The following is a 25167-nucleotide window of genomic DNA, read 5'->3' on the forward strand; positions in this document are numbered from 1 at the left end:
TACTTTAAACTAGTTTAGTTAGACTATATACCTACAGATTATAGTTATCTTATTAAACACTTATAAACCTCCCAAGGTCGATGTACGATTACGTCAGCTGTTCTCTTAAAAAAAGATCTATCTAATAACAACCACCGATTCTCAAAACCTCTCCTAAATAATTGGCCGACAAAAAGTTACCTGGTAGGTAGATTACGTATATATTCCGAATAATTTTGCCATGGGAAGCGTGATATAAAAACTAATTGTTTTCCCCAAGAGTTGATTCTCTACTCACGTTTGATGATATTAATATAAAAGGATTGTATAAAGGTTTATCCAGTTAGTCAACAAGCAGACATGAGGCGGCGTTTATGTGTGGTGTTGTGTCTCGCCGCGCTGTGCGGTGCATCAGGTAATTACGCTTTTTGCATATTTACCTTATTATTAGATATAACAAAGTTTTTCTTACATTTTTTAAACGTGTAATGGAGGTTTTTTAAACTTGTTTATTCATACTTAAGTACTTAGTAGTTAATAGCTAAAGCTTTTTCCGATATTCTCCATTTATGTAATTAGGTAATAAGCATATTAGTCAGGATTGTAATTTTTTTTATCAGATATTGTAATAGTGTTTCCGATATTTTTACAGAAAGAGTGCGCCGAGGTTATGGTGCCGCTGACGCAGGCGGGGGCGGCGGAGGCGGCGGGGGAGGTGGCTTCGGCTTTGGAGGTGGGGGCGGCTTCGGCTACGGCGGCGGTGGCGGCGGCGGCGGTGGCTTCGGGGGCGGCCTAGACGCCATCCACGAAGGAGTCTCCGGAATACTTGGAAAAGTCCACGCTGGCTTGAAAAACATCGGCAGCGGTGGATTCAGCGGAGGATACAGTGTCGGGGGTAATGGTGGGGGAGGATATAGTGGCGGCGGGGGTTACAGCGGAGGGGGAGGATTGGGCGGCGGCGGAGGCGGAGGACTAGGTGGAGGCCTAGGCGGCGGAAACGAAAAAGTTGTGTACACAAAATCGGATGACGGAAAATCTGGCGGCTTCGCTTTCACCGGAACACTTGACGGAGGCAAAGGTGGTTACGGCGGCGGCGGCGGCTACAGCGGCAACGGCGGCGGCGGGGGCGGTGGATACGGAGGCGGCGGTGGATTCGGAGGCGGCGGCGGCCTTGGTGGCAGCGGTGGATCTAGCGGGGGACACGGAGGCAGTGGTGGCTACGGAGGAAGCAGTGGAGGCGGCTACGGTGGAAGCAGCGGTGGCGGGTTTACCAAGGTTGTAACTGTGAAAATAGACGGCGGTGGTATTGGCGGTGGTTCGGGCTGTAGCTCCGGCGGCTGCGGTGACACCGCGGGCGGCGGCGGCGGGCATGGAGGTGGCGCTGGCTTCGGCGGAGGCACTGGAGGAGCCTCCGGAGGTTATGGCAGCAGTGGATCTGGCGTCAGCACTCTTAAAGTAGTGGGATCCGGCAGCGGTGGGTACGGTGGGGCCTCAGGTGGAAATGGAGGCGGATATGGTGGCGGCGCCGGCTTCGGAGGCGGTGGTGGCGGAGGCTTTGGAGGTAGTGGCGCTGGAGGCTCTGGAGGCAGTGGTTCCGGTGAATACGGCAGCACATTGAAAGTTGTCGGGTCTGGGAGCGGCGGATATGGTGGTAGCTCTGGCGGCGGCTACGGCGGTAGCTCTGGAGGCGGCTACGGCGGTAGTTCCGGCGGGGGGTATGGAGGCGGCGGAGGTCTCGGGGGCGGCGGGGGACTCGGTGGTGGCGGTGGATCCAGCCACGGTGGCGGATTGGGTGGCCTCGGCTTCAGTAAGACAATATCAGGCTCTCTGAACATCGGTTTGGGAGGCTCTGGCAGTGGCAAATCTTACGGAGGCGGTGGATATGGTGGAGGACTAGGAGGCGGAGGCGGTGGAGGGTACGGAGGCGCCGGGGGTTATGGAGGTGGTTTAGGGGGCGCGGGCGGTGGGGCTGGCGGTCATAGCGGCTCAGACGGCCATGGAGGTTCTGGCGGTTGTGATGGCTCCTGTGGCGGGTCAGGAAGCTCAGGTGGGGGGGCCTACGCCTCCGCCAGCGCGAAAGCCTCCGCTTCAGCTAGCTCTAGTAGCGGTAGCTACGGCAAATGAAAAATTGGTGTATTAGAAAACTAAGGCATTCTCTATGATGTATAAGCATTTTGTCACCATGTGATAATATTTTAGAGTTTACAATGTATGTTTGGACTTTGGATTAGGCTATACAATCTCGGTATTCGTTGTATTGTAATCTTGGGTTCAAAAAATTTTTGTCCCCGTGCTTCGGAGGGCAAGTTAAGTAGTCGGTCCTGACTTCTGTATCCCCATGTAAGTATATTGTAATTGTTACATGAGCCATGTCTTGGGCTTAGGCGGTTCAATAGTAACCCTGAAACCAGGGTTGATGAAGCCTAAATTATCTACATCTAAAGATTGCATACAGCTCCCTCCCTTGCATAGTGAAAGTAGGTATGAAATGTTACTATGTGAGGAAATGCTTGCCATATTTTTGTAAATACTGATAAAGCAGCGCCCGTAGCATGGTGCCTATCGCGCGCGATACCAAATTCGAGTGCCGTGTTTTGTTAGTTAGGTACTAGTTTTATAATGTAAGAACGCTTGTAAAAATGTTAATGATTACGATAAGCAAGACTTTTTAATTTTTATAGTCATTAAATTATTTAAGTTTATATTCTCATGCATTGACGTCTTTTATTATGTCCCATCTCAACCTTTTTGTAATTAACTTTTTATGAGTCTGGAACTTGTACTTGGCTGGTAATAAACCGCCTTTAAAACTTATAAAAACGAAAACTAAATACATAGTTGTATTTTATAAGATCAATTTACTTCCTCATAAATCATTGAAGTATATAACACAAATAATTTATAATTTAAAAGTGAATATTACAAATGAGTTTTATCAGTTCCATTAAAAAATATTAACTAAGTACGTGTAGGTAGATGCAACATAAACTCATCATCTATCTAGCACTCACACACACACACACACACACACACACAGGGTCCGCTTACCTAACCTAAATATTTGACAAGTCCGGTTTTTATTATAGAAGCGCCTAAACGAAAGGGAATACCAGCCCAAATGCAGGTTAGGTTAGGTCATACATTTCACGGGTATTATTGTGTGTGAAGGAAAACTTATCTTCTTATTCTTCTTATCTAGGATAAATGAATTCGAAAATCATTGGATTAGGTCCGTGCTGGATTTGAACCTGCGACCCTTCAATGAGAGTCAAGCGTTTAACTAATAAACCCAAAAAAATTCAGGTTAGGTGTATTAGATAGGTACAACAAACAATTTTTTAATAAATAATAAAAAAAAAAGTATGTGGCTTATATGGAAATTTCATTTCCCCATTTCCTATCTGATCCTGGTAGACCTTTACCCGTGCTTAGGGAAACTCACAATGAGATTTAAGTAAGTAAATCAAAGAAAATATGATTCGGACGGGACTTGAACCAACTCATCTTCACAATATTTTTTTTCTGATTTGACTAGTTGGAAACGACCCTATTGTTATGGGCGGTAGGCTCAGATCTCTTTTCAGCATAATGTTTATCACATGCATCTTAGGATTTCGTCTCAACGTTGTCTGCAAGTTGTCTTTGACTTGGACTTTTTGGCGGGAACGGGAACGGAACGGTTGCTTTCTTTATTGAATAATCTTAATAATTAATACGAAATGGTGTTTTGTGGTTCATGATCGCATTAAACATTCACGATAGTGTTATTATATTGGAATATTCAATAAACAAAGTGTACCTATCTATTTTCGCTTCGTGTCAACAAGCCGCTTTATAACTCGAAAGTTTATGCAGACTTTTACTGAAAATTCATTTATGGTTCGGAGTAGGAGTCTGCTCCGAGGGTGGGGGCTTAGGTTTCATCCTTCATCGTCATCAGCTTTCATCATTTCATTAATCATCATCAAGAAAAAAATACATAAGACATGGCTGTACGGGTGTTACGATATCATCCCCTTCGTAATCTGCTGATGAAGATAGTGCCTGACAACATTTTGCACACGGCACATTCGATTGCAACATCGCTGACACCAATTCCCACGTTTCCTTTCCCTTTCATAGTTCCCTTTGCCTTGCCCTTCGGGGAAAACCAAAACAAAAAAAAATGTCTTTGACTTATGTGGCTCTACCCACCCCATTAGTGATTTATGGCGCCGGGCGTAAGATCGTATATTCTTATGTATGTATACCTATTTTTTATTATCTTTATTATACATGTGTAGGTATGTATGGTATAAAAACAATAAGCAGGTTTGATTCCAAAAGTTGATTATGTAACCACAAATATATTTTTTGCGATAAGATCGTCTGCTAGTAAACAGAGCTCTTCAATCATCCGTCAAAGAGCGACACAAAAAAGTTGTTTGATGTGTACCTACTCTGTGGTACCTTGTGATACTTTGTAGACTGTAGTAGATTTATTTTTAGTATAATAAAAACCTACTCCTTAGTATTTCCCGATTACACAACATAAACAGCCTATATAACGCTAACGCTCTAACCACTAGACCACGGAGGCTGTTGATTTCCCGATTATTGGAGAAATATCACAAAAATCACTTTGTGATCCCTAGTTTGGTTAGGACATTACATGCTGATCACCTGATTGTCCGAAGTAATATGCAAAAGTTCAAAGATAGCGGTAACAAACTAAGTAATGTACAATATGCGCAATACATACATAATAAGTACACATACATACATATATAAGAAGCAAGAACCACATACTATACACGTTGAGCGTTAGGCTCACGATCAGGTCCCGGGTTCGAATCCCGGTGGAGACATATAGAAAGGCTTTTTGACAAAATCCAATGGTGATTGACTGGAATAATAAAAGCAACTTCTTGTGAGCCACGAATAATATTTATTGTCACTTTAGAACACGATTAATTACATACAGTCAATGAGATTCAAAAGGATTAATTTATAAAGCAAAATACGACCATTACGTTTGCCAGATGTTTTTTTGGAAGAAACCAGGCAGAGAGAACGAAAGTCTATGGATAAAAACAAAAAAAACCGCATTAAAATCGGATCATCCGTTTGGGAGCTACGATGCCACAGACAGACATTTACACAGACACGTCAAACTTATAACACCCCGTCGTTTTTGCGTCGGGGGTTAAAAATAAAGGTATATGACAACTAGTGGTGTTGCCCACAATAAACCGATTATAAGGGTGCATATTCAATAACATATCACACAAAAATCACTATGCTATTTACTTTGTTGGATAGTACATTATCACCTTGTTGTCCGAAAGTAAGATGACCCGTGCTTCGAAAGGGATGTTTAGCCGTTGGTTCCGGTTACTACTTACTGATGTAAGTAGTCGTCACACGACCAAATATGTCACCTTTGGCGGCTACATAATAACCCTCAACACGGTCGCTGAGGTTGGTAATGCACCTCACAACCCACACGATAGAAGAATCATCATCAACCCATTAACGTCCCCACTGCTGGGGCACGGGCCTTCCCTATGGATGGATAGGGAGATCGGGCCTTAAACCATCACGCGGGCCCAGTGCGGATTGATGGTTATTAATGACTGCTAATGCAGCCGGGACCAACGGCTTAACGTGCCTTCCGAAGCACGGAGGAGCTCGAGATGAAAACTTCTTTTTTGTGGTCACCCATCCTATGACCGGCCTTTGCGAAAGTTGCTTATCTTCAACAATCGCAGACTGAGCGTGTTTACCGATGCGCCACCGAGCTCCTCAATAGAAGAATATAGGATAGAAGAATAATTCACTTAAAAAAGGTACTGATGCAGACAACGTTAGTAGGTAAACAACATTATTATATAATTGTATACAAGTACCTATTGCAATTAACTTGCCATGATTGTTCTGCTCGATAGTGTCAGGTAAGCAAGTTCAAGATCAAAGATGGTTATATGATAATTATGGTACTCGTATATTACGCGAGTACTTTTAATAACAAATAGCTTTCTTACCTAAAATACAATATGAATTTGTAATTTACGTCTAGAAACAGATGAAATTGTCAGAATACATCACACGATCTTCTACTGCAATTCTATAACATCCTCGTGATTTAATGTAAGTACTTAATATTTATTTGAGGAGCTCGGTGGCGCAGCGGTTAACGCGCTCGGTCTGCGATTGTTGAAGTAAAGCAACTTTCGCAAAGGCCGGTCATAGGATGGGTGACCACAAAAAAAAGTTTTCATCTCGAGCTCCTCCGTGCTTCGGAAGGCACGTTAAGCCGTTGGTCCCGGCTGCATTAGCAGTCGTTAATAACCATCAATCCGCACTGGGCCCGCGTGATGGTATAAGGCCCGATCCCTATCCATCCATAGGGAAGGCCCGTGCCCCAGCAGTGGGGACGTTAATAGCCTGATGATGAATGAATATTTATTTATTTTATATACTTAACCTGGAACTTTTTGGGTTTATTAGTCTACGTTACTGAGCTGTTGTTGAGACGTGGGCACACCCCGGACACTTCTTACAAACAACCTATCTTGGAGGCCTTTTTATAAGAACCTACGAGCAGAGAATCATATTTGATTTATGCTTTCATTCACAACAGCATCACATCTTAGACTGTTGTTGGTGGGGGCATGAATTAAATAAGATTTTTTATCAGTTTTAGTCAGTCTTGATCGATGGGGCTGGCATAACAAATTTTGTTAAAAGCCCTTAAGTAAATAAAAGACCAAGGAAAAAAAAACTCGTTGTATACAGACATTACACGTTGACATTATCGTACGCGCACCTGTGTGTGTGACGTCTAACACCATACGATTCAGGTCTAAATTATGTTCGAGGGAGGGGTGAGGTAAACCTAGTCCAAACGCTGGTGGGGAGCGGAGAGTCGCCGTTCTATACGTCCTTATTCTATGCCGTGGAGCAGCCAGAATGAACGCCAAGGTCAGTATTTCGAATTACGGCACGGGTGGTCGGTCTTCGGCTTCGCTTTATCTGCGTCATCGACGTAGCAGAGTTATTCTGAAACTTTAAATCATAACGGTTTTAAAAAACCCTGGGTTTGCTCTAATGGCGGTATGAACCACCTCCGCCGCCGCCGCCTCCGCCCGCGCGCCATCCACCCTGACCACCACTCCCATAGCCGCTGCCGTGACCGCCCCCATGACCACCGCCTCCTCTTCCACCGCCGCCGCCGCCGCCGCCACCTCCACCGCCGCCACCGCCGCTGTTACCTCCACTGCCGTGACCACTTCCACTTCCATGCCCACCGCCGTGCCCATGGCCGTAGCTTCCTTGGTTTCCGTGACTAGTTCCCCTTCCACCGTTGCCATGTCCATGGTGGGTGTCGTGGCTGCCGTGACCACTCGTTCCACTTCCTCCGCGCCCATGGTCAGTGTTACCACCTTGGTCCCTCCATTGGCTGTGAGAGCTGTAATGGCTCTCGTCGTGGCTAGTGCTGACGTGGTCACGTGTGCTGCTACTGCTGTAGTCTCGGCTGCTGGTCCGGTCGTTACCCCCGCCACTGCAGGGGTTACAGCCCCGGCCACTGTCGCTCTGACGGTAGTGATCTGAAAATTATCCATTATTGAGCTGACAAATCTACAGATGGCAAAGATTAGAAAATAATTAAATGATATTCTAAGTCTTTATTCACCTGTACAAACTTTTGATACGAATACGAAGACCGACACACGAAGTCCTCAAATTCAATCCTCAGTCAATTTTACAACATGGAAGGTACATGAACGTGTTCTATGTTTTTATTTTTTTTCCCCGATCCAGCATTGAACTATACCTAAAGCTTGCTGCACACCTTTTTTGTACTGTTCGAGTTTGAATGCACGCGTTCTACACAGAAGTTCATCGTATTTTCAAACTAACTTACCGCTGCCATAACGCTCCCCACTTGTCTGACCAAGTATTTAATACCATACGAAGCATCCACAATAAATCACGACAAAACTGTATAAAGAACTTAAAATAAATATTAGAAATAGGTACCTGGGGCTGCGTATGCCACAGCAAGAAGGCCTATCGCCAGGCACAAGAGCGTAAAACGTCCCATTCCTGTTTCTTCAACTGTGGTACGCATAATACTGTAGACATTACTCCAACGTAGCTTTTATACAAAGGCTGGGATATATGTAATAACACTGGCAGTGATAAGGAATAAATGCGTCATCTTTGGCAGCTAAATAATACCACGATAGAAATGCGTATAAAAAGAGAGGACGCATGAAAAATGGCAGCCTACAGGATTTTCAGGCCATATGGTGATCTGTCACCATATATACATGAAGAGCCTTTGAAAAGAATTTGTAGAGGCTGTCTGGATGCAGAAGAAACTGCTTCCCATGTAATCCTGGAATGCATGGGAGTGTCAGCACAACGAGGCTTCTGAGCATCGGGAAGAAGTTAGGGTAACTTACGTAGTCAACAATAGCACGCATAAACTTAGAGTCTAAATGCGGAAAACAGACCCCACTAACTAACTAAACATAAAGAACCTCCAAACTATTTCAAGATGGTGTGGATTAGGATTTCCATGGTTCCCTAGTCGACTTTCTGGCGCAAGTGTATTTTGTCTTTTTTATTTTTCTTTCATATTTTCTCAATTTCAATGTCGATCAATAAGTAAAAAAAAAAAACTTAATTAATAAGTAAGTATTGCATTCAGTAGCTTGTTGTCACGGGAGTTTGACAATGACAATACAAAAATTATAAACAAAGTAAGTTTATCTCGATTCACGTGGTTTCATGGTGTAATAATGTTTTATATCTGATAAAAAAAAACTATTTAAATTTTCTCTCTCTCTGGAACGTGATTCTTTCATATTCTTTTGGTCAGCCCGTAATGGCGACGGAATCCTAAATTTAATACCCAACACGCTCTTGGTTGGGTTTTTATGAATGATTTAAAAGTTATGATAATGATTAATAAATAAGGACTACATAAATAAAGCAAGTAATTACCTAATTATATTGTACAATGTTTGTTACGCTTGGTATTTCCATTTTATAAATAAAATATCTTATCTGCTGACCGCGGTGGTTCCAAGAAGGAGGGTATAATACAATGCGAAAGAGATTTAAAACATTATTAAGGAAAAGTATAATAATGTTATATTATTAATTACGTGAGCTAGCAGACGAGTGTCATGTCCAGACACACAGTAACGGCCTTAGGGGGCGAAGGCCCCAGGGCCCCCGCAAAAGCATTAAAATTCTGGGGCCACATCTGGAAAATAAAGAGGCATGAAAAGAAAGTATGAGCCCTAGGTGCCTGGGGCCTTAACCACGATTATGACAATCGACATGCCACCTTTGTGTTAATTTCTTACAAGTAACTACACAACAGACTAACTATAACTACTTAAAGAACTAACTATACTAACTATAACTAACTGTAAGTATAGAATAAACAGTATCTTTACGTATAAATAGAAGGGGCATTCTCCATCTCGCATCACACCTCCATGTCCCATATATGGGGCACTAGGGAAGATGGGAAAATCCGACGGGAAGCTTTTCAGATTCTTTTTCATGCCATAGTGTGTCTATGTACATAAATTCCAATGCGTTTACCTAATTTTCAGTTATACAGTGAACGTATAAAGAACGAGGTCTTTCCAGAGTGTGCTTTGATGAATGCTTTGACACAAAATGGACTTGCAATGAGTGGTACTCAGCTAGAACGTAGACTACGTAGCTGTGGAAATCCTAACCAATACCATCTTGAAATATTTCGGAGGTTCTGTATGTATTTATAAAAGAAGTGTAGGAAAGATAATGACAGATCACCCTACGGTTGCGTGAAATTCCTCTAGGCTGTAAGTCCGCCATTTTTCGTACTTTTTACAAGCTCTTATTTCTATCATGGTCGATGACCTAGTTAGTGCACCACACATGATGTCAGAATTATTATTTAGCGGCAAAAGGTGACGCGGTTACTCCTTATCACTGCCAGTAGGTATTATACATAGTGTTTGTATAAAAGCTACGTTGAAGTTAATGTCTACAGTATTATACGGACCACAGTTAAACAAACAGGAATGGGACGTCTTACACTCTTGTGCCTGGAGATAGGCCTTCTGGCCGTAGCATACGCTGCCCCAGGTACCTATTTTTAATATTTATTTTAAGTTTTTCACACAGTATTGAGGTGATTTATTGTAGATGCTTCGTATGGCATTAAATACTTGGACAGACAAGTGGGGAGCGCGTGGACGGTGATCAAGGGTGCCAAGTATGGGGTAATGCGAGCGTTATGGGAGAAGTAAGTTAGTTTGAAAATACGATGAACTTCTGTGTGGAACGCGTGCATTCAAACTCGAACAGTACATAAAGGTGTGCAGCAAGCTTTAAGTATAGTTCAATGCTGGACTGGGAGAACAAACTAAAAACATAGAACACGTTCATGTACCTTCCATGTTGTAAAACTGACTGAGGATTGAATCTGAGGACTTCGTGTGTCGGTCTTCGTATTCGTATCAAAAGTTTGTACAGGTGAATAAAGACTTAGAATATCATTTAATTCTATTCTAATCTTTGCCATCTGTAGATTTGTCAGCTCAATAATGGATAATTTTCAGATCACTACCGTCAGAGCGACAGTGGCCGGGGCTGTAACCCCTGCAGTGGCGGGGGTAACGACCGGACCAGCAGCCGAGACTACAGCAGTAGCAGCACACGTGACCACGTCAGCACTACCCACGACAAGCGCCATTACAGCTCTCACAGCCAATGGAGGGACCAAGGCGGTAACACCGACCATGGGCGCGGAGGAAGTGGAACGAGTGGTCACGGCAGCCACGACACCCACCGTGGACATGGCAGCGGGGGAAGGGGACCTAGTCACGGAAACCAAGGAAGCCACGGCCATGGGCACGGTGGTGGGCATGGAAGTGGAAGTGGTCACGGTAGTGGAGGTAACAGCGGCGGCGGCGGCGGTGGTGGAGGCGGCGGCGGCGGCGGTGGAAGAGGAGGCGGTGGACATGGGGGCGGTCACGGCAGCGGCTATGGGAGTGGTGGTCAGGGTGGATGGCGCGCTGGCGGAGGCGGCGGCGGCGGCGGCGGAGGTGGTTCATACCGCCATTAGAGCAAACCCAGGGTTTTTTAAAACCGTTATGATTTAAAGTTTCAGAATAACTCTGCTACGTCGACGACGCAGATGAAGCGAAGCCGAAGACCGACCACCCGTGCCGCGGGAGATCTTTTCATTTAATTCTAGTTAAATTCGTAATACTTACCTACTTATCATTATGTAAAATAAGATATCGATATAGAAATATGATGTCATCGACATATTGCCAGTTATTTAGTATTATAATACTTAACTCATGAGTGTGTTATTAAAACTTTTCACAATTTCATGCTTCGTACCCACTTACATAAAATCTATAACTCTAGCCATAGAGGCAGCCAATCAGCTCGCGACACCAAACACTTCAGGACCCCGATACCGACCCCGCCGGCGTGGTCGACGATTTCCCTCATTCAGCGCTTATCGCTATCGACCCACCAGGGTCGATTAATTCTTTCAAATATTTTTCCTCTCAGACGACGCCCTGAGCCGAGGTTCGCGCCCAACTGGGCACCCTCAGGCCTGTTGTCTTAAACGTTGTACCGGGTGAGAGCCTTCAGCGCTCCCCATTTGTCCGGCCAAGTAGTTAATGCCATCTGCGGCAAATCTACAATAAGTCACGTCAAAAAAAAAAAAAATCTATAAGTACGATTAAAATTTATACTGAGTTAAGCCTGATACTTTGTTTATTTTGAGTTTCACTAGACCCTACCCTATTCCTTTGCAATATTATATTTATAACGATAGTTAAAAACAACCTTTTTCAAATTACCAAACAGTACTTTGATACATTTGTAACCTCCTTAGGAGAAAATAGGAGCAAACATGCAGCCTGCAACATAATACCCTCTTGCTCTTGATTTCAATGGGACTTTACTGGAAGATAAAATAACATAACACAGCCTCATAATAAAATTAAAAGGTAAGCGTGATCCACCCTAGACCACATCGTTACTTAACATCAGGTGAGATTGAGGTCAAACGCGAGCCTATTATATTAATAAAAAATAATAACATATTTATTTCTTAAAACAACTACTAGTCTACTCTACTCTCTTTCTTTATAATAAAACTTTAATTTTACACCAGCAATAAGGAAAAGTCAACTGAGGAGGTGCACTCAAACCTCAAACTAATAATAAAATTACAAAGAATTTTATAACCAGTATTTCGTTTTATTTTTTCTTTGTTAAGGTTTCAGAGATCCGCACTCTACCTATTTATTACAAAGTAACGTAAACCCATTACATGCGTAATTGAATTATAATTTTTGTAATATCCTCCTGTTAGGATTTGGTGTGAAATAACGTGATGGCTGTAGAGGGCTTGTTGTCTGAGGATTGGCAGTTAAAACGTCAATGTAGCAGAAGCAGTTAAAACGTCAATGTAGTTCAATGGAGCAGAAGAAAAACGGAAGTGACGCGACACATGTCATTGCAATCGAAATGTTATAATTTTACATTGTAAGTAAAATTAAGGCTAGTTTCTAATAAAAAAAATATCTGGTTCCCCAAGATTCAGGCATTGCCTAGTTTGGGGACCCCTGTACAACTCCTGAATTCTAATTAGTTTATAAGCACACTTTTAGTTTTAAGTAAATATATATTTTTGTATTTCTCTTATTTTGTGCAATAAAGTTATTATTATTATTATTATATTACTTAATGTTGGGGTTGCCAACACCTCCTAAAGCCAAGATTTCCAGACACAATAGTTAAAGAATGGGGTTCGTATTTTAGAAGGAACTTCGGTCTTACGACTTAAGTCCCCACAGGGATTCGAACCGTTCTTTTTTTATTAACATTCATTTTTAATGAAAATAAACGGCCTCTGTGGTACAGTGATTAAGCGTTGGGCTCACGATTCGGAGGCCTCGGGTTCGAATCCCGGTGGGGACTTATCACTTTGTGATCCCTAGTTTAGTTAGGACATTACACGCTGATCACCTGATTGTCCGAAAGTAAGATGATCCGTGCTTCGGAAGGCACGTTAGCCGTTGGTCCCGGTTATTTACTGATGTAAGTGCGTAATCGTTACATGAGCCATGTCAGGAGCCTTTGGCGGCTCAATAATAACCCTGACAACAATGAAAACAAAACTCGTGTCCAGTATGTACTTGACTATAATTAATATTAAATTCAGTAGATAATAAGATAAAAGCAAAAAGTCCTACAAAAACTGTTACACACGTTTTGCCATCATGACTTAGTACAAATACTATTTAATAATTTGTTAGTAACCGACATTACATCTGATTTGATATCATCCATCATCTCCCTAGCGTTATCCCGTATTTCACAGTGTCCGCTTACCTAACCTGAAGATTTGACAGGTCCTGTTTTTTACAAAAGCGACTGCCTGTCTAAACTTCCGCCCCGCGATGGGAAAACCAGCCCAATATAGGTTAGGTCGCACACCTCCGAAATACATTTTTCAGGAATCTGGGTTTCCTCACGATGTTTTCCTTCACCGCTGAGCACGTGATAATCATTTATGATCCAAAGATGAATTCGAAAAGAAAATCGAAAATCATTGGTTTAGGCCTATGCTGGGATTCGAAACTGCAACCTCAAATTCAGTCAAGCCTTCGGCTACTACATCTGATTTAATATAATAATAGCTAATTGACGTATTATACATTTGCCACGGATGAGATTAACGACTTGGCCGGACAAATGGGGAGTGCTGAGAGCTCTCACCCGGTACGAAATTTAAGACAACAGGGCTGTGTGTGTGGTGTTCAGTTGGGCGAGAACCTTGGCTCAGGGCGTCATCTGAGAGCATTATATTTGAAAGATTTCATCGACGCTAGTGGGTCGATAGCTGTAAGCGCTAAATGAAGGAAAATCGTCGACCACACCGGCGGGGTCTTTAATAAATTACTTTATGATCCCTAGTTTGGTGAGGTTATTACAGGTTGATCACCTGATCGTCCGAAAGTAAGATGATCCGTACTTCGGAAGACACGTTAAGCGGTTGGTCCCGGTTACTACTTACGTAAAATAAGTAGTCGTTACATGAGCTGACACCAGGGTTGATGAGGTTGGTAATCCACCTCACAACCCACACGACAGAAGAAGATAGCAGGGCTCAATCCCCATATCAATCGGAGGGAGCATACTCCACGATGAGATGGTCCACAGACGGTGCATAAACACCCAGGCCAGATCCGTGGAAATTAAGAAAATGACATCGAACCTGCGACTTCAACTCTGGTGGTCAAGGCAACAAGGTATCTAACTAGACATAACACAATAGTTTAAAATAATATAATTAGATAAATGCAGTAATATTCTAGCGATCATATCGTATTCGCTAATATGATGTGCTAACAAGAACAACAAATAATACCTATGTCATTTTCCTATTAAATAATTGTATGCACTAAATCAAAACAAGTTTCAGATCACAAATCAAAGATACAAATCTTCATTTTCACTGAAATGCGCCTTGGAGTGATTCCCCGTTTTATTTCCAAGAAATGCAATAAAAAATTCACACTCGTTTTATTTAGCAGAACTTGAAGGCAAAAAATGGTTCCTGTGTAAAAACTGAAGAGCATAAACATTTGCATGTTATGACATAAGCTCGGTTGTATAAAAGCCGTGTGTGGGGTGTACTGAGCACAGTTCAACGATGGCTCGGCTTGTGTTCGTTGCTCTAGCCTTAGGGCTGTGTGCTTGTGCCTTTGCTGCACCAGGTACTTATAACAACATTCATTACTTCACACACTTAGTGAAATATTGCCCTAGCAGAGTTTACATTATTTTAATGTCCTCTGAATCGTCTTTATCAGCCAACAACCAACTGTGGCTGCAAGTTGTATTCGTGTAATTTGTTGCTCTGAACATTCTGATAGGAATTACAGATGTGCATCAGTTATGCCTCGCCTGGCTATCTGTTTTCTAAGGTAGACAAACTGTTTTAAGTTTTGTAAAAATACATGGTTTGAAATTTCAGGTTATGGAGGCGGTAGTAGCGGTGGTGGCGGAGGATACGGTGGAGGAGGTGGATTCGGAGGCGGTGGTGGATTCGGAGGCGGTAAAGGAGGCAGCGGCGGCGGCGGCAGCGGAGGCGGCGGCGGCTTTGGCGGCGGTCATGGCGGTGGAGGCGGCCTAGGAGGCGGCAACGGCGGCGGTCACGGAGGTGGTGGCGGCCTTGGAGGCGGCAACGGGGGCGGTTACGGAGGTGGAGGCGGTGGCGGTCTCGGCGGCGGTAACGGAGGCGGTCACGGTGGACACGGCGGCGGCGGAAACGGCGGCTATGGTGGCAGCGGCGGCTTCGGTGGCTCTAGCGCCAGCGCCAAGGCTTCAGCCTCGGCCTCCGCCGGCGCTGGCAGCGGTGGCGGCGGCTACGGCGGACATAAAGGAGGATACGGGTAAGTTCCAAATGTACAATCTCCTTAAATTAATCCACTGCTCCCGATTTCCAATTATTGTACAAGAAAGCCCCAGCCTGCTTATAGTGGAGAACGTATTTAAAACAAAACAACAAATTCCTGATTATCCCTGTGCTGGGGTCAATACTCAATAGGTATTCCCTGATTCGCTGCTATTAAGTAACTATTATATAAACTTTCGTCTTAAAATCCAAGAGGATGGCAACATTTTGTTTCACAATAATTATTATCTTGTAGGTAATTGATAGTAGGTAACTTACTGATTATATTTGTTCCAGACGTTAATATTTTACGGAGCTGATCCAAAGAAGACCAGAGGCAGGAGTACCAACTGCTCAATGTGATATAGTTTATATAACGCCATAATACTTATTGTACATTACATTATATGTAGCCAATAAACAGCATATGTTTTTAAAATCTACTTGTATTACTTACCTTTTATTTGCAATGGGTGAAAAATTGGGTTCCGACGTGAAAATGGATAGTTCTAGCTACGAGGAACAAGTTACCACGTCCTTCCTCCTTTCTTTATCCATTTTCATGTCGGAACTCACGAAAATATAATATCAAAGCTCGCCACCAAACTTGGCACATTTTGATATACACCACAATCGAGAATGATTCGCGATTCAACTCGAACATTAAGATTGAACTCACCGAGAAGACATTGCACATCTCACACTTGGCGACGTTTTGCTAACATGCCGACAGGATGAGGACCCGATAGTTTAATGATGAATATGCTACAGGTTCACACCCCTTCATAATCTCATTTCTTGAGTCTCTTTTTGAGTGTCTTTGCGAGTGTTTCTTTATAAAAACAAAAAACGTTTACCTACTTCCACAATCAGTGTCCTTTAAAGACCAGAGAAAATTAAGAAAATTAAGAAAGAATCCTACAAAAGCCTCCGTGGTCTAGTGGTTAGAGCGTTAGGCTCACGATCTAGAGGTCCGAGTCCGATTCCCGATGGGGACATTCTCAAAATCACTTTGTGAGACTATCCTTTGTTTGGTAAGGACTTTTCAGGCTTGAATCACCTGATTGTCCAAAAAAGTAAGATGATTCCGTGCTTCGGAGGGCACGTTAAGCCGTTGGTCCCAGCTATTAGCCGTAAAAACACCTCCACCTACCCGCAGTGGAGCAGCGTGTTGGAGTATGCTCCATACCCCCTCCGGTTGATTGAGGGGAGGCCTGTGCCCAGCAGTGAGACGTATGTAGGCTGTTTATGTTATGCAATACTGAGAAAGTAAGGTAAGTCCCTACATACATACATACATAAACTCACGCCCGTAATCCCAAATGGGGTGGGCAGAGCCACAAGTAATCAAAGACAACTTGCAGCCACTGTTGATACGAAGTCCTAAGATGGATATGATGAACCTTGTGGTGATAAGGGATCAGCCTATCGCCCATAACATTAGTCCATCATGTTAGAGGACGCAATCCCTCTGTCGGTTTTTACGACATGCCCGGGAAGACAAGCAGCTGAACGTGTTCTATGTTTTTTATTTGCTCCCAGAACAGCATAGAAGCAAGTCCCTACATAAACAAAGTTAAGTATATTGACGTTGAGGAAATGTGATGGAACATTTATTTTATTGTCTGAAAACTTAGTATTCTCGCTTTTCATAGTAAGTATACTTACCTAATAGTATATTCAATTCATAACCTGTTTCTAATGGTGTCGTTTTGAAGCTAAATGTTAAGGCTTCTCACCCTCTGATGTCAAGTAAGTAGATACATTTCAATCAATCAATCAATAATACTTTATTGCACAACGACATATACAAAGGACATAAACATACGAATAAAAACATAAGTACAATAGGCGGCCTTATTGCTAAATAGCAATTTCTGCCAGGCTACATTTATTATCCGTTAAACGATTTACTATTTGTCTACATCCAAATACCCCGCGCTCCATACCCAGTTGACTGAGGGGAGGCCTTTGCTCAGCAGCGGGACTTATATACTTATTTACGTTACGTTACGCTACTATTAATTATTTTCCGAATTCAATGGCACAATAAATTAAATAGTGCATTAAAATCTTTAACTAGTTACCAAAACTAACAAGTTAACGACGTAATTAATTACTTATCATTATAATACTTTTTTATTATTAACAAAAACCGAAACAATAATTATATAAGCACCTACTCGTAAGTAATTGTAGATACTGAAAAAACCCTAACTAAGGTAAGTACCTCTATGAAACCAGTGACTAATTGACTTTAAAAAACACAAACAGTGAACCGTGGATCGTTCTGCATTGTAGTTTTCTGTACAATTAAATACAATTATTTTACTCAGTATTATAAGTAAGTAATAAGGTTGTTTAATGGCGAAAACAGATACAGATTCTTCCGAAACGTGCGTGATGATAGCATTATCAGTTTTGTAAAGAATTATAAATCATTAAGTACTACAATACTAACTTATACAGTAACTTATATACTTATTACAATAGTAACTTATACAGAAAACTACAAAAAGTCCGCTGATATTTTTTTACGTGACTTATTGTGGGTTTGTCTCAGATGCCATTAATTACTTCATCATCATCATCATCAGCCCATTAACGTCCCCACTGCTGGGGCACGGGCCTTCCCTATGGATGGATAGGGAGATCGGGCCTTAAACCATCACGCGGGCCCAGTGCGGATTGATGGTTATTAACGACTGCTAATGCAGCCGGGACCAACGGCTTAACGTGCCTTCCGAAGCACGGAGGAGCTCGAGATGAAAACTTTTTTTTTGTGGTCACCCATCCTATGACCGGCCTTTGCGAAATTGTTGAAGTTAAGCAACTTTCGCATTAATTACTTAATAGCCGAATAAAATAGGAGCGCAGAGGCCTAAAACAATTGAGACAACAAATCTGAGTACGCAATCTAGGTGCGAACCTCAACTCAGGGCGTCGTCTGAGAGAAATATACTTGAGAGAATCGGCCCGTATTTTTCTCGGGAATGTGGGTTTCCTCACGGTGTGTTCCTTCACCGTTGAGAATGTGATAATTATTTATGATCCGATCATTAATTCGAAAACAAATTCAACAATCATTGGTTTAGGCCCGTGCTGGATTCGAACCTGCGACCTCAAAGTGAGAGGCAAGAGCGTTATCGCTATAAACTTTGAAAGAGAGAAAATGTCGACCAATCTGGCGGGGTCGCTATCGTATATCCTAAAGTGATTGCTATCACGAGCTGATTGACCACCTCTAGTAATGTCTAGAGTGATCGGGCCCGATATTTTTCGGTGTCGTCCCTAAGCGGGATGTATTCTGAAGTCGGGGATTTGGGTGGTGCGGAGCAGAATCGAGGTTCGACCAACCCTAATAAGTCGATTTTCACATCGGGTGGTGTTCGTATGTTAGATATCAGCGGATTACATAGGTACTTACAAATCGATGGGACCTTGCCGATCGCTTTACCGTCAACGGCATCGGTACCTAATCGCCTAAGGATTACGATCACCATCTGTGTCTGACGTCTTCGAAGAACGTCGATTGAAGACTAAAGTAACACAAGTGAGGTAAACCTAGCTCGGACGCTGGAGGGGAGCGGAGAGTTGCCGTTCTGTACGTAGTATTATTCTTTATTCTAAGGTCTGTGCAGGGACCGTAGTGTATATGGGATACATTGGTGCTAATTCCTGTAAATACCATCTAATTTTATTTTAAGTTATATCTGTCATTTTCTTATTCGCCGAAAAGGAAAGGGACGGGTAATCGACAAGCATAAAATTTATGGAACACACGTCAATTTTAAGCACAAATCTAAAACAACCGTCTAAAAATTTTACATCGGCCAATAACCCGACAGAATTATTTTGACAGCACACGTCAAACGGTTTGCATACCAGTGAGATACCTTTTCGATTCGCCCGGGTTATTCATTCCTTTACTCATTCTTCCTAAAATTGAGAGCTGTTAATCATCCGTCCCTTTCCTTTTCGGCGGATAAGAAAATGACAGGTATAACTTAAAGTAAAATTAGGAGGTGTCTGCAGGAATCGGGGCCATTCGGGGTGATTATTCCTTTCACGCATGCAGGTAAGTACTTATCATGCCCTTCCAAGAAGTTTCTTCGTTTCTAATTAATTTGTCCTAATCAAGGTCGTTCCACCTTTCCAAAAGAATTTATTTGAAGAGAATTCTAATCACCGTTTAATGGAAAACGAAAATAGAACGCAATCAATTTGTAGTGTATTTAAGGTGTTCGTTTTAGTGAAAAGATTAGTTGAGGTAGGGCTGTAAGATGAGGAGGATAACTGTGGTGGCGCTGGTTGTCGTTGTGTTGGCTGTGTGTGTTCAGGGTAGACCTGGAGGTGAGTTTATCATCATTTTATCATTAATTCCTCCGCGATCCTCTGTAAAGTGACAGTGACTGTTACAAACTTCAATTACTTAAGTAGTTTCCTAGGTCTAAGAAAAAAATTAGAAATTCTGATTACTAAATAAAGACGGAGATTTATATTTTCTATTTTACTTATTTAATAAATTTTAATAAAGAAAAATGTAATAATAAGTGCGACATTTGACACGTTTTTCAAGTTTTGTTTGTCATACAAATTCCATAGCCATTTCGTGTTTTGACGTTTAGTAAAAAGTAACTGATTTGACTAGTTGGTATCTACCGTATTATCCCAAGCTTCAAGAGACGAACTGGCTTATTACAAAGCAAAGCCTAATACTTACCAGGACTTATTTACTAGGCTTATTTATTTATTTTTTTATTAGGCTGATCCCTTATCACCATAAGGTTCATCATATCCATCTTTGGACTTCGTATCAACAGTGGCTGCAAGTTGTCTTTGATTAGTTGTGGCTCTGCCCACCCCATTAGGGATTACGGGCGTGAGTTTATGTATGTATGTACTTATTTACTTAATCGAAGTAAATTATCATCATCTCCCTAGAATTATTCTGTTTTTCACAGGATCCGCTTACCTAACCTGAAGATTTGACAGGTCCGGTATTTACTTTTTTTATTTCAGGCAAATGGGGTGAAGACGATAAAGATGGAGGTGGAGGCAGCGCTGGTCGTAGAGGAGGCAGCGGCGGTGGCGGAAGGGGAGGCGGAGGGGGCAATGGTGGCGGTGGCAGCGGCAGAGGCGGTAACAGTAGCAGTGATTCCAGCAGCAGTGAAGAACGCGGCGGTGGTGGTGGTGGAAACGCCGGTGGTAGGAGCGGCGGTGGAGGCGGAGGCGGCGGCGGTGGAGGCGGAGGCGGCGGCGGCGGAGGCAGTAATGCAGGCGCCGGCGGCGGGAAACGGGGTTAAGGGAAAAAAATATGTACCTAATTACTATAGTAGTAATATGTAATAATTAGTTGTCTTTCGAGAGTTAATTATTATTAAATTAAAGGCGACATGTATGAGACTTAACATTTCAAATCGCCTGCAATTTAAATATGTAGCAAGTTCTTTCGCCCTAATGTTACCTGGAAGAAATTGCTATTTAGCAATAAGGCCGCCGATTATACTTCTCTTGTCACATTTGTATTGTTTTTAATGTTGTGTCTATATGTGCAATAAAACGTTTTTGTATTGTATTGTATTGTAAATCTATTCGACTACGTACTCTTTGTTATAGCAAAGAGAAATATAATTTATTATAATAATTATTATACCTACCCACTTGTTATTATATTACATTAGCATGGCAATTTTTTTTTGTTTTCAATAAGACCCACTTAAGTGAATAAAGCAAGGTCGTTGGCAGTATGTTTTTTTCTTAATTAAATCAAGTACCTATCTACCGAGTAAGTAGCCGAGACGTTATAGTGACAGTAAGCGGGCTGAGTTGTAAAAAAAAAACAGTAAAAAAAGTATTAAAAAACATAAGTATTTTGTTGAAAACAATGTTAGAATCTAAATTTAAAAGTCGATTGAGTTTCTCCTTCGTATTTAGGTAAGTACTTACTTACGTTACGAAGACTTTTCGTGTGTGAAGTCTGATGATAAATTGATGTATGCAAAATGTAGATAATATTTTACTACGTATATACGTACTCATATAGGTCCTTGTACGTAATTTTACAGGGTGTAAGTGACATCGTAACGAATAGAGAGATAATTCAGCTCATTATTCTGAGTTAGTATTAAATGTAATTTTACATCGCAAAAGTATAGAAAAATACAATAATAACATGAATTTTTCGACGGAAACTTCCACTTGATATTAACTCAGAATTCTGAGCTGAATCATCCCTCTCAGTATTAGTTACGATGTCACTTACACTGTATAATGCCATCCTCATGCTGCACACAACTTTTGCCCTGAACTGCCATTGCCGGGCCTGTCAACCTTGTAACCTTCAAAAAGCTAAGGTCATGGCTTAGCGACTACATATGCTGACAACATAACATAACATAATCGCTCGACAATCCCCAAATTCTTTTGTCCTTCCATCTGTGTGTCAAAATGTGACATTATGTGACCGTGTCGTATCCGTAGCGATGATTTGACGCAGCGGGACCAATTGATATACCGTATATAAGGCTGGTGGTGGAACATGGTGGTAGCAGTCAACATGGCGAGGGTCATCTGGTGTGTGGTGCTCTTGGTGCTGGTGGCATGTGGTGACTGTGGTGTACATGGTGAGTGTTCCAGACATTAATAAATAATAGAGGTATGTTATTATTATTGTAACGGTTCATCATCACCCCTAGCATTATCTCGTTTCTCACAGGGTCCGCTTACCCAACCAGAAGATTTTGACAGGTCCGGTTTTTTACAAAAGCGACTGTCTGTCTGACCTTCCAACCCGTTCCACCCATTCCAACACAGGTTAGGTCACATACCTTCGAAAATTGCATTTCTCGTGAATGTGGGTTTACTCAGGAGAGTGGTTTCGAACCTGTGACCTCAAAGTGAGAGACAAGCGTTCTACCAACTGGGTTACCACGGCTCTGGCACCGGGCTATTATTGTAGTGGATATCAGCTCAAATGGGCAGTCTTAAATTTTGTACCGGTTGAGAGCAATCAGCGCTTCCCATTTGTCCGGCCTAGGCCGGACACTACTAGTAGTGAATACTGCAAATCTACAGTAAGTCACGTCAAAAAAGAAATGGATATCCGAAATCAGGGAGTTAGAAAGAAATGACAATACCCAAATAGGAACGTGACGCCATGTGTTAGATTAACTTAGTACGGCGAACGAAAAAAATGGCTGGAACGATTGATCGGCCGAACGGGAAACATCTGATTTGACCCTTATATCTTTATTTTATTTTATTTATTTGGGAAATTTACAGCGTCTTAATAGTATTAATAAAACTTAAGTATATAAATTGAAAGGCCATTACAAACTTCCACATACAATTATTAGATAATGTAAACAGTTTTAGCAAAGAACGGAAGATGCGCCGTATATCGATGCATCACAGTATGTGTGTGCGTGTGTGCGTGTGTGCGTGTGTGCGTGTGTGCGTGTGTGCGTGTGTGCGTGTGTGCGTGTGTGCGTGTGTGCGTGTGTGTGTGTGTGTGTGTGTGTGTGCTTATTTAAACCATGTTTGAAGGAAATTTTAGATAAAAAAGGGGTCACAATCCCTGAAAGTTTTATTGTAGGTACGGGATACGCGGGTTATGACAGAATTTTTTGCGTAGTTTTATCTTAGTTTTTTTTTTTTGACATCAGTTAATTAATTGTAAGTACATTATCTTAGATAATATTTACCTACAATGCGGAAGGACTGAAGCACTATTGCTTAAAGATGCTATTTAATCTACAGTGAAGCGTGTAAGACGTGGCTACAACAGCGGTTACGGTGATAGCAGTAGCGGGTACGGGCGCGGGAGCGACGAGCGAGACGCCAGTGTTAGCGAGGAGAGTGGCGGGTGCAGTAGCGGAGGCGGTTATGGGAGAGGGTACGTTGGGAAAGTGTCCAACTTTATAAAGGACCTGAATAACTTAAATCAAAGAAGATTTTTAATCAAAATTAATTTCCCTACGTTATTTTTTTTTAAATTAAGTGTTTTGGGCCCTTCCCTGGCCGGCCACTATTCAATACACAATATCTAATTATATACATACATACATACATAAACTCACGCCCGTAATCCCTAATGGGGTGGGCAGAGCCACAAGTAATCAAAGACAACTTGCAGCCACTGTTGATACGATGTCGTAAGCTGGATATGATGAACCTTATGGTGATAAGGGATCAGCCTATCGCCCATAACATTAGTCCATCATGTTAGAGGACACAATCCCTCTGTCGGTTTCGACATGCCCGGGAAGACAAGCAGCTGAACGTTGTCTATGTTTTTTATTTGCTCCCAGAACAGCATAGAAGCGAATCTAATTATATCACTAAAATCTAATAATCTCTACCTTCACATGTCATCATCATCATCTCCCTAGCATTATCCCGTTTTTCACAGGCTCCACTTACCTAACCTGAAGAAGCGACAGGTCCGATTTTTTACAGAAGTGACTGCCTGTCTAACCTCCAGACCTGTGAGGGGAAACTAGCCCAATACAGGTTAGATCACATACTTCGGGAAATGCATTTCTCGGGAATGTGGGTTTCCTCACGATGTTTTCCTTCGCCGCTGAGCACGTGATCCAAACATGAATTCAAAAACCAGCCTGTGCTGGATTCGAACCTGCGAGCTCAAAGCAAGCGTTCTACCAGGGTTACCACGGCTCGTTCACGTGTACAGTCATGAGCAATATCATGCGCTCATTCTAAACTGTCGCACTATCATATTTGACATTTAATGAGACTTACGGTTTAAATTGTCAAAAAAGTTAATGTGACATGGTTTCAAAGTGTATACATATTAGTACTCGTGACCGTACTCCAAGAAAAAAATAAGACATCAAAGCATTAAAAGAAAATGAACGTTATTTGAGGTTTGGCCAGGGAGTAGTTCTCCCCAGCCGCGCTATTAGTATGTACCTCATCACATCATCAATTTAAGAACTACGCTCTTGTCGGTGCAGCATTTTCCATGCTACTTTTTTAGGGAAAAATAGGGCGGTGGATTCCTTCTTGCCTTCCGCCCCGCAGTACTCTGTCTGACGCAAGTGGGATGGCGCCCAGAGTAGTCTATTACAAAGCCATACTAGGACCCCTGTCCTCCGCCTCTGAATAGTACTGATAGTTACTGCTGCCCTCTGTCAGGTTCCAGGTTACAGTCCCTGTGACTTGCCCCTTCCGTCCTGTATTACCAAATTAGTATGTACTTACCTAAAGCACTGTATTTTCGTGGTTTTCACTATAAACCGGCGATATTTGTCAAATTCTCAGATACAACAGCAATGGCGGTCGAGAGCTGGCGTACAACCGTGACGGCCGGCCGACGTCGGACACGCGCGGCGGACGCTCCTTCATCAAGTCCACCGCTTCCGCTGCCGCCTCCGCTTCCTCTTACACCCTGAACCAGAAGAACGCTGTATAACGACAAACACGACGGACTTAGGCCAGCGCGCACTATGAGTTTTTCGCCGCGCGGCAGATAAAATCAGCGGCATAATCGCACTGTAATACTGCACCAAACAGTTTTAAATTGTATTGCGCGCACTTGACGGCAGAGCCACCGCAGCGGCGCAGTATTACAGTGCGACATTATGCCGCTGCTCTTTTCTGCGGCGCGGCGAAAAACTCGTAGTGCGCGCGTGGCCTTATGGGCATTTATAACCACGGCGAATTTTGTTGGCTGATAATAA

The 25167-nt window shown here is 42.5% G+C and overlaps 5 protein-coding genes across 6 annotated transcripts; 4 read left to right on the plus strand and 1 right to left on the minus strand.

Annotated features, from left to right (window-relative positions):
- Positions 1-246: 246 nt before the first annotated feature.
- LOC126372125 (uncharacterized) lies at positions 247-2693 on the plus strand. Its single transcript, XM_050017724.1, has 2 exons — positions 247-394; positions 632-2693. Exons 1-2 carry the CDS (start codon positions 340-342, stop codon positions 2101-2103), a joined length of 1527 nt encoding a protein of 508 aa, XP_049873681.1. The 5' UTR covers positions 247-339; the 3' UTR covers positions 2104-2693.
- A 4039-nt stretch (positions 2694-6732) lies between these two features.
- LOC126372553 (uncharacterized) lies at positions 6733-8096 on the minus strand. Its single transcript, XM_050018377.1, has 2 exons — positions 8002-8096; positions 6733-7568 (listed from the first exon to the last, which is right to left on the minus strand). The coding sequence occupies exons 1-2, from the start codon at positions 8090-8092 to the stop codon at positions 7066-7068; spliced, it is 594 nt and encodes a 197-aa protein (XP_049874334.1). The 5' UTR covers positions 8093-8096; the 3' UTR covers positions 6733-7065.
- A 1884-nt stretch (positions 8097-9980) lies between these two features.
- Positions 9981-11761, plus strand: LOC126372673 (uncharacterized). The gene is made up of 2 exons (XM_050018524.1): positions 9981-10116; positions 10593-11761. Exon 2 carries the CDS (start codon positions 10773-10775, stop codon positions 11133-11135), a length of 363 nt encoding a protein of 120 aa, XP_049874481.1. The 5' UTR covers positions 9981-10116; positions 10593-10772; the 3' UTR covers positions 11136-11761.
- Positions 11762-14641: 2880 nt separating this feature from the next.
- Positions 14642-15902, plus strand: LOC126372614 (uncharacterized). Of its 2 annotated transcripts, XM_050018450.1 has the most exons (4): positions 14642-14783; positions 15044-15229; positions 15278-15461; positions 15761-15902. In XM_050018450.1, exons 1-4 carry the CDS (start codon positions 14720-14722, stop codon positions 15765-15767), a joined length of 441 nt encoding a protein of 146 aa, XP_049874407.1. In that variant the 5' UTR covers positions 14642-14719; the 3' UTR covers positions 15768-15902. The 2 variants fall into 2 exon arrangements, with proteins under 2 accessions (XP_049874407.1, XP_049874399.1); XM_050018442.1 differs by having other exon boundaries at positions 15044-15461.
- Positions 15903-21931: 6029 nt separating this feature from the next.
- Positions 21932-25147, plus strand: LOC126372653 (ATP-dependent RNA helicase laf-1-like). The gene is made up of 3 exons (XM_050018505.1): positions 21932-22089; positions 23225-23360; positions 24749-25147. Exons 1-3 carry the CDS (start codon positions 22005-22007, stop codon positions 24897-24899), a joined length of 372 nt encoding a protein of 123 aa, XP_049874462.1. The 5' UTR covers positions 21932-22004; the 3' UTR covers positions 24900-25147.
- The last annotated feature ends 20 nt before the right edge of the window (positions 25148-25167 follow it).

The sequence above is a fragment of the Pectinophora gossypiella genome, chromosome 2 (genome assembly GCF_024362695.1).
Source record: "Pectinophora gossypiella chromosome 2, ilPecGoss1.1, whole genome shotgun sequence".
Lineage (NCBI taxonomy): Eukaryota > Metazoa > Arthropoda > Insecta > Lepidoptera > Gelechiidae > Pectinophora > Pectinophora gossypiella.

What these genes read in the sequence shown, in the direction of transcription:
- LOC126372125 (XM_050017724.1), top strand. Translation starts at nt 340, where the DNA reads ATGAGGCGGCGTTTATGTGTGGTGTTGTGTCTCGCCGCGCTGTGCGGT. An exon ending in CGCGCTGTGCGGTGCATCAG is followed by an intron (nt 395 to 631) that starts GTAATTACGCTT and finishes ATATTTTTACAG; the next exon opens with AAAGAGTGCGCCGAGGTTAT.
- LOC126372553 (XM_050018377.1), bottom strand. Translation starts at nt 8,092, where the DNA reads ATGCGTACCACAGTTGAAGAAACAGGAATGGGACGTTTTACGCTCTTG. An exon ending in TGTGGCATACGCAGCCCCAG is followed by an intron (nt 7,569 to 8,001) that starts GTACCTATTTCT and finishes GATAATTTTCAG; the next exon opens with ATCACTACCGTCAGAGCGAC.
- LOC126372673 (XM_050018524.1), top strand. Translation starts at nt 10,773, where the DNA reads ATGGGCGCGGAGGAAGTGGAACGAGTGGTCACGGCAGCCACGACACCC.
- LOC126372614 (XM_050018442.1), top strand. Translation starts at nt 14,720, where the DNA reads ATGGCTCGGCTTGTGTTCGTTGCTCTAGCCTTAGGGCTGTGTGCTTGT. An exon ending in TTGTGCCTTTGCTGCACCAG is followed by an intron (nt 14,784 to 15,043) that starts GTACTTATAACA and finishes TTGAAATTTCAG; the next exon opens with GTTATGGAGGCGGTAGTAGC.
- LOC126372653 (XM_050018505.1), top strand. Translation starts at nt 22,005, where the DNA reads ATGGTGGTAGCAGTCAACATGGCGAGGGTCATCTGGTGTGTGGTGCTC. An exon ending in TGGTGACTGTGGTGTACATG is followed by an intron (nt 22,090 to 23,224) that starts GTGAGTGTTCCA and finishes TTTAATCTACAG; the next exon opens with TGAAGCGTGTAAGACGTGGC. An exon ending in GGAGGCGGTTATGGGAGAGG is followed by an intron (nt 23,361 to 24,748) that starts GTACGTTGGGAA and finishes TCAAATTCTCAG; the next exon opens with ATACAACAGCAATGGCGGTC.